This window comes from Xenopus laevis, chromosome 5L, assembly GCF_017654675.1.
Source record: "Xenopus laevis strain J_2021 chromosome 5L, Xenopus_laevis_v10.1, whole genome shotgun sequence".
Taxonomy (NCBI): Eukaryota; Metazoa; Chordata; class Amphibia; order Anura; family Pipidae; genus Xenopus; species Xenopus laevis.
The window spans coordinates 150,224,076-150,238,522 of record NC_054379.1 but is presented as its reverse complement, the minus strand read 5'-3'; the positions used below and the strand labels follow the sequence as shown (position 1 = coordinate 150,238,522).

General features: G+C 38.9%; 1 protein-coding gene across 6 annotated transcripts in view; it reads right to left on the bottom strand.

Annotated features, from left to right (window-relative positions):
* Positions 1 to 14,447, bottom strand: part of lpin1.L (lipin 1 L homeolog) — a 96,859-nt gene that overhangs the window by 26,152 nt on the left and 56,260 nt on the right. For all 6 annotated transcript variants that reach the window (XM_041563550.1, XM_041563551.1, XM_041563552.1 and 3 more), the window contains exons 8-10: positions 12,330 to 12,423; positions 11,168 to 11,358; positions 6,419 to 6,512 (exon numbers count right to left, since the gene is read on the bottom strand). In XM_041563550.1, coding sequence (XP_041419484.1) covers positions 6,419 to 6,512; positions 11,168 to 11,358; positions 12,330 to 12,423 — 379 coding nt within the window. The remainder of the gene's footprint in view (positions 1 to 6,418; positions 6,513 to 11,167; positions 11,359 to 12,329; positions 12,424 to 14,447) is intronic.

Genomic DNA, 14,447 nt, shown 5'->3' with positions numbered 1-14,447 from the left:
CTATTCTAATGTCATTTATTACTTGGTCATACTCCCTTTCTGACATGGAAATCATTGCCTTGCAGCCTATCCTAATGTCATTTATTACTTGGTCATACTCCCTTTCTGACATGGAAATCTTTGCCTTGCAGCCTATGCTAATGTTATGTATTACTTGCTCATACTCACTTTCTGACATATAAATCATTGCCTTGCAGCCTATTCTAATGTCATTTATTACTTGGTCATACTCCCTTTCTGAAATGGAAATCATTGCCTTGCAGCCTATCCTAATGTCATTTATTACTTGGTCATACTCCCTTTCTGACATGGAAATCTTTGCCTTGCAGCCTATCCTAATGTCATTTATTACTTGGTCATACTACCTTTCTGACATGGAAATCATTGCCTTGCATCCTATCCTAATGTCATTTATTACTTGGTCATACTCCCTTTCTGACATGGAAATCTTTGCCTTGCAGCCTATGCTAATGTTATGTATTACTTGGTCATACTCACTTTCTGACATATAAATCATTGCCTTGCAGCCTATCCTAATGTCATTTATTACTTGGTCATACTCCCTTTCTGACATGGAAATCCTTGCCTTGCAGCCTATCCGTGTGCCATTTATTACCTGCTCATACTCACTTTCTGACATATAAATCATTGCCTTGCAGCCTATTCTAATGTCATTTATTACTTGGTCATACTCCCTTTCTGACATGGAAATCATTGCCTTGCAGCCTATCCTAATGTCATTTATTACTTGGTCATACTCCCTTTCTGACATGGAAATCTTTGCCTTGCAGCCTATGCTAATGTTATGTATTACTTGGTCATACTCACTTTCTGACATATAAATCATTGCCTTGCAGCCTATCCTAATGTCATTTATTACTTGGTCATACTCCCTTTCTGACATGGAAATCTTTGCCTTGCAGCCTATGCTAATGTTATGTATTACTTGCTCATACTCACTTTCTGACATATAAATCATTGCCTTGCAGCCTATTCTAATGTCATTTATTACTTGGTCATACTCCCTTTCTGAAATGGAAATCATTGCCTTGCAGCCTATCCTAATGTCATTTATTACTTGGTCATACTCCCTTTCTGACATATAAATCATTGCCTTGCATCCTATCCTAATGTCATTTATTACTTGGTCATACTCCCTTTCTGACATGGAAATCTTTGCCTTGCAGCCTATGCTAATGTTATGTATTACTTGGTCATACTCACTTTCTGACATATAAATCATTGCCTTGCAGCCTATCCTAATGTCATTTATTACTTGGTCATACTCCCTTTCTGACATGGAAATCATTGCCTTGCAGCCTATCCTAATGTCATTTATTACTTGGTCATACTCCCTTTCTGACATGGAAATCATTGCCTTGCAGCCTATGCTAATGTTATGTATTACTTGGTCATACTCACTTTCTGACATATAAATCATTGCCTTGCAGCCTATCCTAATGTCATTTATTACTTGGTCATACTCCCTTTCTGACATGGAAATCATTGCCTTGCAGCCTATCCTAATGTCATTTATTACTTGGTCATACTCCCTTTCTGACATGGAAATCATTGCCTTGCAGCCTATCCTAATGTCATTTATTACTTGGTCATACTCCCTTTCTGACATGGAAATCTTTGCCTTGCAGCCTATGCTAATGTCATTTATTACTTGGTCATACTCCCTTTCTGACATGGAAATCATTGCCTTGCAGCCTATCCTAATGTCATTTATTACTTGGTCATACTCCCTTTCTGACATGGAAATCTTTGCCTTGCAGCCTATGCTAATGTTATGTATTACTTGGTCATACTCCCTTTCCGACATATAAATCATTGCCTTGCAGCCTATCCTAATGTCATGTATTACTTCCTCATACCCACTTTCAGACATGGCACAATATTTAACTTACATTAAGATATTTTACAGCTAATCCTGACCTTTATTACTTGGTCTTACTCGCTTTCTGACATGACACAATCCTTTTCTTAAATGAAGTTATCTTGTAACCGATCCTCTTGTCTTCTACTACATAGTCATACTCACTTTCTGACATGACAACCATTCCTTAAATTATGATTATCTCCTGACTTTATTACTTGGCCTTACCCAGTAACTGACATGAAAAAACCATTTCTTTATATTATGGTTCCTCGTGCATAATCCTCCTTGCAAGGTTAATTAACAGTCAGCCCACAAGTCCTGCCGGGATCAGGTAGCTTTGTAATGGCAGGGAAATAAGTGCTGCACCAAAATACTGCAGGTATAGGACTTGTTATCCAGAATGCTCTGGATTTGGGGATTTCCCGGATGAGGGGGCTTAAGTCTACTAAGAAATCAATAAAACATTGATTTAACCACATTATTCTGCCCCCAATAAGGATTAATTATATCTTAGTTGGGATCAAGTACATGGTACGGTTTTATTATTACAGAGAAAAAGGAAATCATTTTTAAATATTTGAACTAATTACAATGGAGTCTATATGCCTTCCCATAATTCGGAGCTTTCTGGATAACAGATCCCATAATAACTCCACCGTGCGAGGTTTAGGTTTGTTTTAGTTGTGTGTTGCTTTTGTTAGCTTATACAGTAGATCTAGTTACTAAACTTTATTGTATGGGTCAAGGGACTCATTACATTAATATAAGCCGTGTCTAATCTTTATGTTTTCCCAAATTTATTATGCCTTTGTGTTGTAAACAGCATGATGTGTGTATGAAGTTAAATAGCTTAATCATACTCGACTTGCGCTGTAAAAAGCGAATCTGGTTTGTTTCGGAAAACCCAATACGTGTAGAGGAATAATAATTCACCTAAAAGTAAACCTTCCCTTCCAGCACAATTTTCAGGATTTCCCAGTAAATTAGATACAGAGCATGCACTGTCCCAGTTTTAATATAAAAACACCCTTTATAGCTGTGGACAAGTGAAACGACAAAGGATAAACCTGGAGGCAATCTGTGCACCCATGTTGCCTTTTTATCCGTTGCTTGGCTATTGTAGTGGGTCTGTTTTGTTCAAGGTAGCTATGGAAACTACAGCCTATCAATAATTATAATCAAGCCATGTGAGCAGAGAGCAAAATGCAGAATCAAAGAAACCAAGGCTTCGTTAATTGGAAACTTGTTCCATGAATGAAATATGCGAATCTGGCATGAAGGGCTATTCAAGACAAAAATCAATGATCATCCCGTCATGTTACTTGTGCCTGCACTTTAGGAGAGAAATGCTTTCTGGCAGGCTGCTGTTTTTCTTTCTCAGTGTAACTGAATGTGTCTCAGTGGGACATGGGTTTTTACTATTGAGTGCTGTTCTTAGATCTACCAGGCAGCTGTTATCTTGTGTTAAGGTGGCCATACATGGATAGATCCGCTCGTTTGGCGATGTCGCCAAACGAGCGGATCTCCCTCCGATATGCCCACCTTGAGGTGGGCAATATCGGGCTGATCCGATCGTGGGCCCAAGGGCCCAACGATCGGATCCTAGCATTCGCAAACGGGCGGTCGGATCGCGGGACCGCATCAACGAACAGATGCGGCCGCGATCCGACGGGAATTTTAATCCCATCCGATCGAGATCTGGCCGACTTTCGGCCAGATCTCGATCGGCGAAGCCCGTCAGGGTCCCCCATACACGGGCCAATAAGCTGCCGACTCAGTCTGTCGGCAGCTTTTAGCGGCCCGTGTATGGCCACCTTAAGGGAGCTGTTATCTGGTTACCTTACCATTGTTCTGTTTGGGTGCTGGGGGAAAAAGGGAGGGGGTGATATCACTCCAACTTGCAGCACAGCAGTAAAGAGTGATTGAAGTTTATCAGAGCACAAGTCACATGACTTGGGGCAGCTGGGAAATTGACAATATGTCTAGCCCCATGTCAGATTTCAAAATTAAATATAAAAAAATATGTTTTGAAAAATGGATTGCAGTGCCAAATTCTGCTGGAGCAGCACTATTAACGGATTCATTTTGTAAAATATTTTTTTTCCCCATGACAGTATCCCTTTAAATAAACCCAATAGGCTGGTTTTGCTTCCAATAAGGATCAAGAACAAGGTACTGTTTTATTACTACAGAGAAGAATAAATCATTTTTTAAAATTTGGATTATTTGGAGTCTATGCGAGACTTTCCGTAATTCAGAGTAAAACTCTGAGTAATTCAGAGTGCCCACCTACATGTTCTCTGATAGTCCCTGCCCTTTCAGTCTTGGCCAAGCCTACAATTAACAACTTTCCCTTGTTTGTTTTAGTTATACAGGAGCAGTGACCAGCTCCATGTTGTAGCTCCCACCCTTCCCAGCTATAGTCAGGTGATCCCACCGGTGTCTAATAAAAGGGCAGCCAAGTTTGGGAGTTTTACTTTGAAAGCCGCTAGTAAGTTGCAGGTAAAACTTAGTCCCTTTGTAAAATGTATAATGAAGCAATAGAATTCCTAATGAATCAGATGAAAATTGAGCGTAGGACTGGCCAGATATGGGATGACTGTGACGTAGTTGGCCAGCTTAAATATATTGCAATATATGGACAAACAATCCCTGTGTTGTTTAAAGGGTAAGGCATTTTTAGTAGCAGTATGCACAAAATGTCGCTGTCTTAAATATATTGATAATGGGCTGAGTGCAGAGGACTCTTGTATTTGACTATATGTATTTTGTGGTCACAGCCTCATTGCACCCCCGCCTAATGGTTTAAAAAAATAGTGGTGAGAACAACTTTCCCTTGTTTGTCAAGCCTACAATTAAGTCAGACCAAGTCACAAGGTTGTACTACTTCCTAGTTAGGTCATGGTGTAGGGGTGGTTCACCTTTAAGTCACCTTTTAGAATGTTATCAAATGGCTAATTCTAAGCAACTTTCCTATTGGCCTCAGTTATTTATTTATTTTTTTATAGTTTTTGAATTATTTGTCTTCTTCCTCTGACTCTTTCCAGCTTTTAAATGGGGGGGGGGTCACTGACCCCATCTAAAAAACAAATGACCTGTAAGGCTGCAAATATATTGTTATTGCTACTTTTTATTACTCATCTTTAAATTCAGGCCCTCTCCAGTCGTCCAGTCTCAATTAAATCGGTGCATGGTTGCTAGGGTAATTAGGGCCCTAGCAACCAGATTGCTAGAACTGAAAACGAGAGAGCTGCTGAATAAAAATAACTCAAAAACCACAAATAATAAAAAATTAAAACCCAACTGTAAATGGTCTCAGAATATCACTCGCTACTGTATATCATACAAAAAGTTCATTTAAAAGCGAACAACCCCTTTAAGTCTGTATTCAGTACAACTACGCTGGCTGAACAATCAATGTGTTGGTTCGTTAGCTCACCTGCCAATGCACCAACGTTCTCTAACGTGGGTTAGATTGGCATAGAGAGGTAATGAAGCAGGAGGGCTTTGGACTAATAAAAAGGGAAAATAAAAAAATGGGTATACAGGTATCTGATTCGTTATCCGGAAACCCCTTATCCAGAAAGCTCCAAATTACAGAAAGGCCACCTCCCATAGACTCCATTTTATCCAAATAATGCAAAAAAAATTCTCTGTAATAATAAAACAGTGCCTTGCACTTGATCCTAACTAAGATATAATTAATCCTTATTGGAAGCAAAACCAGCCTATTGGGCTTATTTAAGGTTTACATGATTTTCTAGTAGATTTGGATATGAAGAAAACTTCAAAGGAGGCTGGCACAAGCCTGGACCCATGAAGTAGTAAAGCCGGAGTCAGGTTGTTAAAAAGTTAAAATAATCTTACATTTTATTTTCTTCCATCAAGAAAACAGGCCTGACGCATTTTGTGTCTACAAGGGACACTTTCTCATAGGCTAGACATTAAACAATACATGCACAGTATTTAAAAGAGAAATCGCCAATGGGAGATGAGTAGACGGAGCCACAAGTAAGTGTCCCTGGTAGACAAGAAACGCGTCAGGCCTGTTTTCTTAATTATGGAAAATAAAATGTAGGCTTTTTTAACTTTTTTACAAACGGACTCCGGCTTTACTACTTTGTGGGTCCAGGCATGTGCCAGCCTCCTTTGAAGTCTTCTGGTGTTTGACTCCCCTTGATGAAAGTCTGGGTCGTGTGCACCCCGGCCCAACCGTTACAGCGGTAAGCTCATATAAAACGTTTTCAAATACAGTAGATACTGGTTAAACAATTTGTTCATTAAGGTATGAAGACCCAGGTTTTCGGGATATTCTGGATAACAGCTTTCATATCTGTAGTGGCAAAATAGGTGTGCTTCTAACGTTATAGGAACTGGGCACACATTGTACTTGTATAGACATATTAATACAATATTCATTCATCTTAACGATTCTTCTTGAGATATATTTCCTCTCCAGCCCATCTTAGTCAGCCTCCTGAATATAATAAAATATTCACTCTCTGAAATATTTATAAAGACTTGAACACCTACTTGTTTCCAATTTTCACAACGAGATTGGGGTCGTCAATGAGGCCGGGATTGTCCACAAACTGCTGATAGGACACCGATTGCTCTATAAACCGCTCTGGGAAAGAAGAAGACAATTACAAACATCAGCCAAGGCGATTGAAGACCAAGATTCCAACAGAACAGTTTCTGGCATTTTTTGACGGCACCAGAGGGAGTCTCACTCTGGAGAACAGATCCTGACATAAAATATTACGTTTAATAATCACATAGCCAATTGTTAAAGGGGTTGTTCACCTTTGAGTTAACTTTTAGAATGATGTAGAGAGTCGTAATCTGAGACAATTTGCAATTGGTTTTCATTTTTTATTATTTGTGGTTATTTCGCTTTTTATTTAGCAGCTCTCCAGTTTGCAATTTCCATAATCTGGTTGCTAGGGTCCAAATTACTCTAACAAACATACGTTGTTTTGAACAAGAGACTGGATTATGGATTATAGGAGAGGCCTGAATAGAAAGATGAGTAATTAAAAGTAGCAATAACAATACATTTGCAGAGTTACAGATAATTTGTTGTTTAGATGGGGTCTGTGACCCCCGTTTGAAAGCTGGAAAGAGTCAGAAGAAAAAGGCAAATGATTAAAAAACTATAAAAAAAATAAATCAAGTTCATTCAAAGGTGAACAATCCCTTTAATACTAATCCACCAATCCATTTGGCTAATATATTTCAACCTGGCCACTATGTGTAAAGGAGTTCTTAAATTTGCCCTGCATGTGTCTTCTTCAATTTCCTCCAACACTAACTGGCTCCTGATGGATGAACTGGCCACAGTTTCTCTGTTGTAGGTAAATTACATTCTAAAGATTCTAGTAGCAATAAAACGCAAGAAACGTAATGGTCAAAATGGATCGTGTTAGATATAAGTTCTATAAACATATCAAAGGGAGGCAATATGGTAGATTATTTAAGAAAAAACTCGATTCTGCAAGTTCGAGTTCAGAAACCTGAATTCTCTTATTAATCGAGTTTTCCGCAAATTATTTGAGTTTTCAGGCAAAACCCTCCGAAGAAACTTAATCATGAAGGCTATTAACATCTTAAAATGGTTCAAGAGGCCTCTGCCATTGACTCAATGGTGTATTTTTGGATTCAAGCTATTTCCAGGGTAGGGGTTTAATAAATCTCAAAAAAATAGATTTTCCACTTGAATTTTCATGGAAAACACAACTCGAACCTTTAAGGGATCCGGTCATCGGAAAACATGTTTTTTTCAAAACGCATCAGTTAATAGTGCTACTCCAGCAGAATTCTGCACTGAAATCCATTTCTCAAAAGAGCAAACAGATTTTTTTATATTCAATTTTAAAATCTGACATGGGGCTAGACATTTTGTCAATTTCCCAGCTGACCCTGGTCATGTGTCTTGTGCCTGCACTTTAGGAGAGAAATGCTTTCTGGCAGGCTGTTGTTTTTCCTTCTCAGTGTAACTGAATGTGTCTCAGTGAGACATGGGTTTTTACTATTGAGTGCTGTTCTTAGATCTACCAGGCAGCAGTTTTCTTGTGTTAGGGAGCTGCTATCTGGTTGCCTTCCCATTGTTCTTTTGTTTGGCTGCTGGGGGAGAAAAGGGAGGGGGGTGATATCACTCCAACTTGCAGTACAGCAGTAAAGAGTGATTGAAGTTTATTAGAGCACAAGTCACATGACTTGGAGCAGCTGGAAAATTGACAATATGTCTAGCCCCATGTCAGATTTCAAAATTGAATATAAAAAAATCTGTTTGCTCTTTTGAGAAATGGATTCCAGTGCAGAATTCTGCTGGAGCAGCACTATTAATTGATTCATTTTGAAAAAAAAAATTTTCCCATGACAGTATCCCTTTAATAAATGGTCCCCATAATAAACATATACAACAGCCTCATAATAAGCGGTCTATTTAAAAGAGTATCTAAGACCCTAATTATAAATGTGTATCTTCTGTTTTAGTTTGTACCTTTCTTTAATCTTCCACCATTAAAAGTCAAAATGCTAAAAATTTTAGTAGCAAGCGTCATCCTCTAAAGAGGTCTCCTGTAATATCCTTAAAGGGGTTGTTTGCCTTTAAATTAATGTTTAGTACGATGTAGAGAAAGATATTCTGAGACAATTTGCAATTGGTTTTCATTTTTTTTTTATTTGTAGCTTTTGAGTTATTTAGCTTTTTATTCAGCAGCTCACAAGTTTGCAATTTCAGCAGTCTGGTTCATAGGAACCAAATAATCCTAGCAACGATGCATTGATTTGCATAATAGACTGGAATATGAATAGGGGATGCCTGAATAGAAAGAGGAGTAATAAAAATTAGCAGTAACAATATATTTGTAGCCTTTCAGAACATTTGTTGTTTAAATAGGGTCGGTGAGAGTCAGAAGAAGAAGGCAATTAATTCAAAAACTATAAAAAAAAGAAATAATGAAGACCAATTGAAAAGTTGTTAAGAATTGGCTATTCTATAACAAACTTAAAGTTAACTTGAAGGTGAATCACCCCTTTAACAAATATCCATCATTTTTAGAACAACATAAATACCATTTAAAACGTTGCATAAAAGCACCCGGGCGTCCTGAGCCTTTAAATCAGCTTCGGTAGCTGCACTGTCTCAGGGTCATGCCCCATTTACTGCCATTTGATGGTGTTCAGGAAAATATGCAGCTGTTTGTTGGTTCCAGGTTAAGATTATAAATTACTTCTACTCAAATGTTGTCTAATAATCCTCATGACAATATTATGCGTCCGAATTACGTGCAAGAAGACAATTCAACAATTCAATAACAGTTATTTATTACCTACAGAAATATTCTCCTACACATGGTAAATATAAAGGGCCATCATACCTTCATTTTTATTTCCCCCTTATTGTTTTTGTCTAATGAAAACATAAAGAGGTGAATTGCTTTGTTTTCTACAGCTTCTACATAAATAGATCTATTCATATAATAAACAAAACCACAAAACCAAACACATATCCTGCTGTGCTGAACACACACACACTATATGGTATATTTAATAGAAATCTCCCGTGAAATGTTGTTATTAGCAATCCTACATGTACAGGGCTATGTTATGTATATTAGTCCCAGCATAGGTTCCCAAACCGTAGAACTGCCCAATGGGGGCGCCAAGCCTAAAGGGTATTTAGGGTGAGATTTGAGGTTATAGCCTATTTGTGATGCAGTATACACTCACAGATGGGCTGTTTTTTTCAATGTTTAAAGGAACAGTTCAGTTTAAAAATAAAAACTGGGTAAATAGATAGGCGGTGCAAAATAAAAAATGTTTCTAATATAATTAGTTAGCCACAAATGTAATGTATAAAGGCTGGAGTGACTGGATACGTAACATAATAGCCAGAACTCTACTTCCTGCTTTGCAGCTCTCTAACTCTGAGTTAGTCTGTGATCATAAGGGGGGTCACAAGCGGCATAACTGTTCAGTGAGTTTGCAATTGATCCTTAGCATTCAGCTCAGATTCAAAAGCAACAGTTATGACCCATGTGCCCCCCCCTCAAGTCACTCGAAGGTCAGGCAATTGCTGCTCAGATATGCGGCAGTCAGTGTATCTGAATTGCCTGATGCACAAGTACATCCTCAAGAGCCATTAAGAGTCAAGAAGGACCAATTATAGGTATTTGAAGTACTCTCCTTGAGCTTTTAAAAGTCAGATTGAAAAATGTCCAGAATCCCGAGCTTTGCCGCTACCCTAAGAGGGGGAACATAAGATTTCTAAAAATGTATGTACAGTGCAGCTCACATGGGGTGACTTTTGTTGTCTCAGGAGACTATCAAGCCATCGTTCACGCCACAGGTCAACATGCTTTGTCTTTCACAGTAGGAACTGGGATGTACAAAGAACAGGTGAAAATTGATTCTGTTTGTCCTTGTAGCCCAGTATGGCTGGCAGCACTGAGCTAAAGCACAAACTGACTGTGGTGTGAAGTAAAGAGAAATGGACAATTAGAATTGGAAGGAGATAATATTTTTATACCTATTTCCAGCACAAAAAACCCTTGATTCCCATTCTTAGACTAAAGGCAGATGGGTAGTAATGACCCATATGCAGTTAGCCTTAGGATGTTTGTGTTTGTATCTACAACTCTAGCCAATAGATGAATTAGTATATACAGCCAAAAAGAGGCAACATGAGTGGTCAGGCAGCTGCTGCAAACACTATTAAAAGCTTTTGTTAATTGGAGTAGCGATGCAAGATAGGGAGAATATAATTTTGTCTCTTTAAAGAATAATGATTCTCAACCCCCCTCCCTCGGGGGCCCAGAACAATGGCTGAAAGGGCTCAGCTTGATGGCCCGTTGAGGTGAGATTCTATGCTTTTTGGCTCTTCTAGGCTCATAAATGTTGCATCTCAAAGTGGGGTTTGAGCCAGCTTGGCTGTGGGGGTGGATTTGTACACTTGCATACACAAAAGCACAGACAAATACACCATCTACCATGCTTTAGTTCCCCACAAAGCAGAATTTTCCCCAAAATGAGATGCACCTGCAAACCAATACAAAATGTTATGCTTGTTTTTTCACAAGCTACACAGTGAGGTGGTGGATTTGTGTCTGATTGCTGGAAAATACAAGTTATGGCTATTACCTGTATTGACCCAATAGATATCTGAGCAACATATGACTGAGCAAGTCACTTTACAGGACCAGAAGTCCCTGAAACTTTCCAGTCCATAAAACATAAGGAAATGCACCCTGGGATATTTGCTGGCTATGGTCTTACCTTTTGTTATCTCTTTGTTGTCAGTAAGGCCCCCACAAAGTGATATTGAAATGGAAGGCAGATCCCTTATGCCATCTGAGATGCTTTCTACTCCGCTGTCAACCCCTGAGCTTCCAACAGACTGTGGGGACTGATTCGCAGAGCGGGTCCCATTTTCATTTGAGCTCTTGCCTAGGGCTGATGTATCTCCACTGAAAACAAAGAACATTAAAGAGAAGTCAGGCATTAGATCTGCTCACAGAAAAAAATTGCCAGCACTCGGTCTAACCCACAATCTGGAGTTGACCAGCTGCTAGAAATTATAAAAAGCCAATATTTGTACACAGATAAATTGAAAAAGAGAAAAATTGGCAGCTCATGGTTTGCCTTTAAAAATAATTATTCCAAAAAAAATGAGGTGTTAGTACCACACACATACACAACTCTGCTCAACTGGGTTCATATGAGTTATCTGCTGTGATGGATTTGCCTATTAATTTTGTATGGTGCATCTAATGCACCATCTAATGCAGGTGCCAAGCTGGGGACCATAAAGTTTCATATCTGCACTGTATATTCAAGTTGGTACAGCCTCTACCTTTATGCCAGATACAATCCCTACACACAATTGGTGCAGAATCTATATTTGCAGACGTTTCCAGGCATGTCACCAAGTTGGAGATGTATAAAGGTCCCTAAAGTTGTGTGATACCTTGAACATTTGGATTGGTGTTATCTAACATGATCAGAAAGTTATTGTCTATATGTGTTGCTTAAAGGGTGCCTTAAGATGGCCATACATAGGGAAATTTGCTCTTTTGGAGATTTCACCAAATGATCGGATCTCTTAACAATATGTCCACCTTCAGGTGGGCGATATCGGGCTGATCGAGGGCCCTAGGGGCCAACAATCAGATCGCAATGAGAAGAATACGGATCAAATCGAGGGCTGAATCAACTAACTTATGAGGTCCTCGATCCGACTGGATTTTAACACCAACCGATCAACATCTGGCCGACTTTCGGCCAGATATTAATCGAGGAAGCCTTTTGGAGGGCCCCCAGACTTGATCTGTTGGGAGCTTATATCTGTCATTGCATGGGGGCGTTAAGTTGCATTACAGGATCCTTTAACCAGTAAGGCAGACTCCCCCATAGAAATATTAGAAGTAAACTTTGGTACCTTTTTGGAAAATACAAAGCTGCAACCTCAGGATCCATGCACGTGATATCATCCAAATAAACTCCATCAGCCCCAAGGTGTCGGCTCCTCTTATCTATAATTTAAGAAACATAAATGTGTGAGTTTATGGAGAATTCAAACACTTACACCAGATTTAACCTAATCAGATGAGCTCCAAGTAATAATGAAATCTTCCAGTATTCTCCACCAACCACTAATTGGCCCGGGATAATATGGTTATAGTAATACACCTTTGGTGATTAGAGTTGAGCAGGGACTGACTGCGTATACTGTAAAATATAAGGGCCTAAAAGTTTTATACCGATTATATAAATATTTCTTTTTTTTTCTGTGATACAAAAATAATTGCCATGCAAAATACAGTCTCCCATTTTAATTTTTCTATTCTGTTATCATTAGGATCATCAAATGCATTTCCATGTTCCAAGATTGATGTGCACTTTGTAGTAAATTCACAACACTGAAATGTTCTGAGCCCTAGTACGGATTTAATTGAACCGAGCAGATGGATTAAATATTCTTATTCTACAGCCTTCGGGGCTTTTATGGACTAATTAAGGAAGGCAATGCTGTTCGCTGGCCTGAGAGCATGTTATTTCCGCTCACAGCACAACATGTTTGTGTCTCATTTGTACTTGCAAACAAGAGGAAAGAGAAGAGCCAGCAGCTAAACTAGCGAGGCAATAGGGATGCAAAATCTTGGGCTCAAACTGGACTAGAAGTCCCAGCAGGATGCTGAAAAGCAACTGCATGGTCCTCCCATTAGCAAGAAACACAAATAATTAATAAAACACTTGAGCATCTATAGTAGATTATATATTGATGGATTTGGAACATTCTAAACAGTTATTACTGCTTATAAAGTGTGCCAACATTTTAGAGTGTTGTAAACACAAATAATGCTGATGGGAAATACTCAAGTCATTGCCGGCCTACAGTGTAAGTTTCCCATTGCTGCCACGGTTTTCTGTCATGATTTTTATGGTGTAGTTTTTATTTCTAAATTTCACTGTTTACACTGCAAATACTTCACTCTACCATATAAAATTTCATTCCTGAACCAACAAGTGTATTTGTTTTTTAGTTGTAATATTGGTGTGCAGGCGCCATCTCAGGTCATTTTGCCTGGTCATGTGCTTTCAGAAAGAGCCAGTGCTGCACTATGGAACCGCTTTCTGACAGGCTGTTGTTTCTCCTACTCAATGTAACAATGTGTCACAGTGGGACCTGGATTTTACAATTTAGTGCTGTTCTTAGATCTACCAGGCAGCTGTTATCTTGTGTTAGATCTTGTGTTAGGGAACTGCTATCTCGTTACCTTCCCATTGTTCTTTTGTTAGGCTGCTGGGGGGGGAAGAGTAAACAGCAGTAAAGAGTGACTGAAGTTTATCAGAGCACAAGTCACATGACTGGGGGCAGCTGGAAAACTGACAATATGTCTAGCCCCATGTCAGATTTCAAAATTAAATATAACAAAATCTGATCTTTTGAGAAATGGATTTCAGTGCAGAATTCTGCTGGAGCCAAACTATTAACTGACGTGTTTTGAAGAAAAAAAAAACTGTCCCATGACAGTATCCCTTTAAAGAGTAACCAGTTAATTTATGGAAAACAAAGAAAGGTGTAAAGTGTCCTACTGAAATCCATGCACTTCTAGAATAGAGCACAGAGTTGCACCTCTCTCTGTATGCAGCACAGCCTGTGTGGAGCATCCCCTGGTTATCCCCTAGCTTTTAATCTGGCACAAAGCGAAGAGCTCAGAAAGTAACTTCCAGTCCCAAAAGTGCTGATAGTACTGTATGTTTACCTACTAGGAATGCACAGAATCTCAGATCCAAAAGTGAATTAGGTGCATACCTATTGCCTATAAATATAAAAAGGGCATGTATGGACAGGATAATTGAATATGGTTGGACATTGTTCTTCAATCATATCACATACTGAATGAACGTAAAATAGCCATACCTATCTCAAAGGAGAATTCACATCATGCCATTGGTTTATTTATGTATGAGCAGATAAAACATAGACTACAATTAGGAGCAAACCAGGCCAACTTGAGGAGGCTGAGGGATCCTGGCCAAAACTCCCCATTCT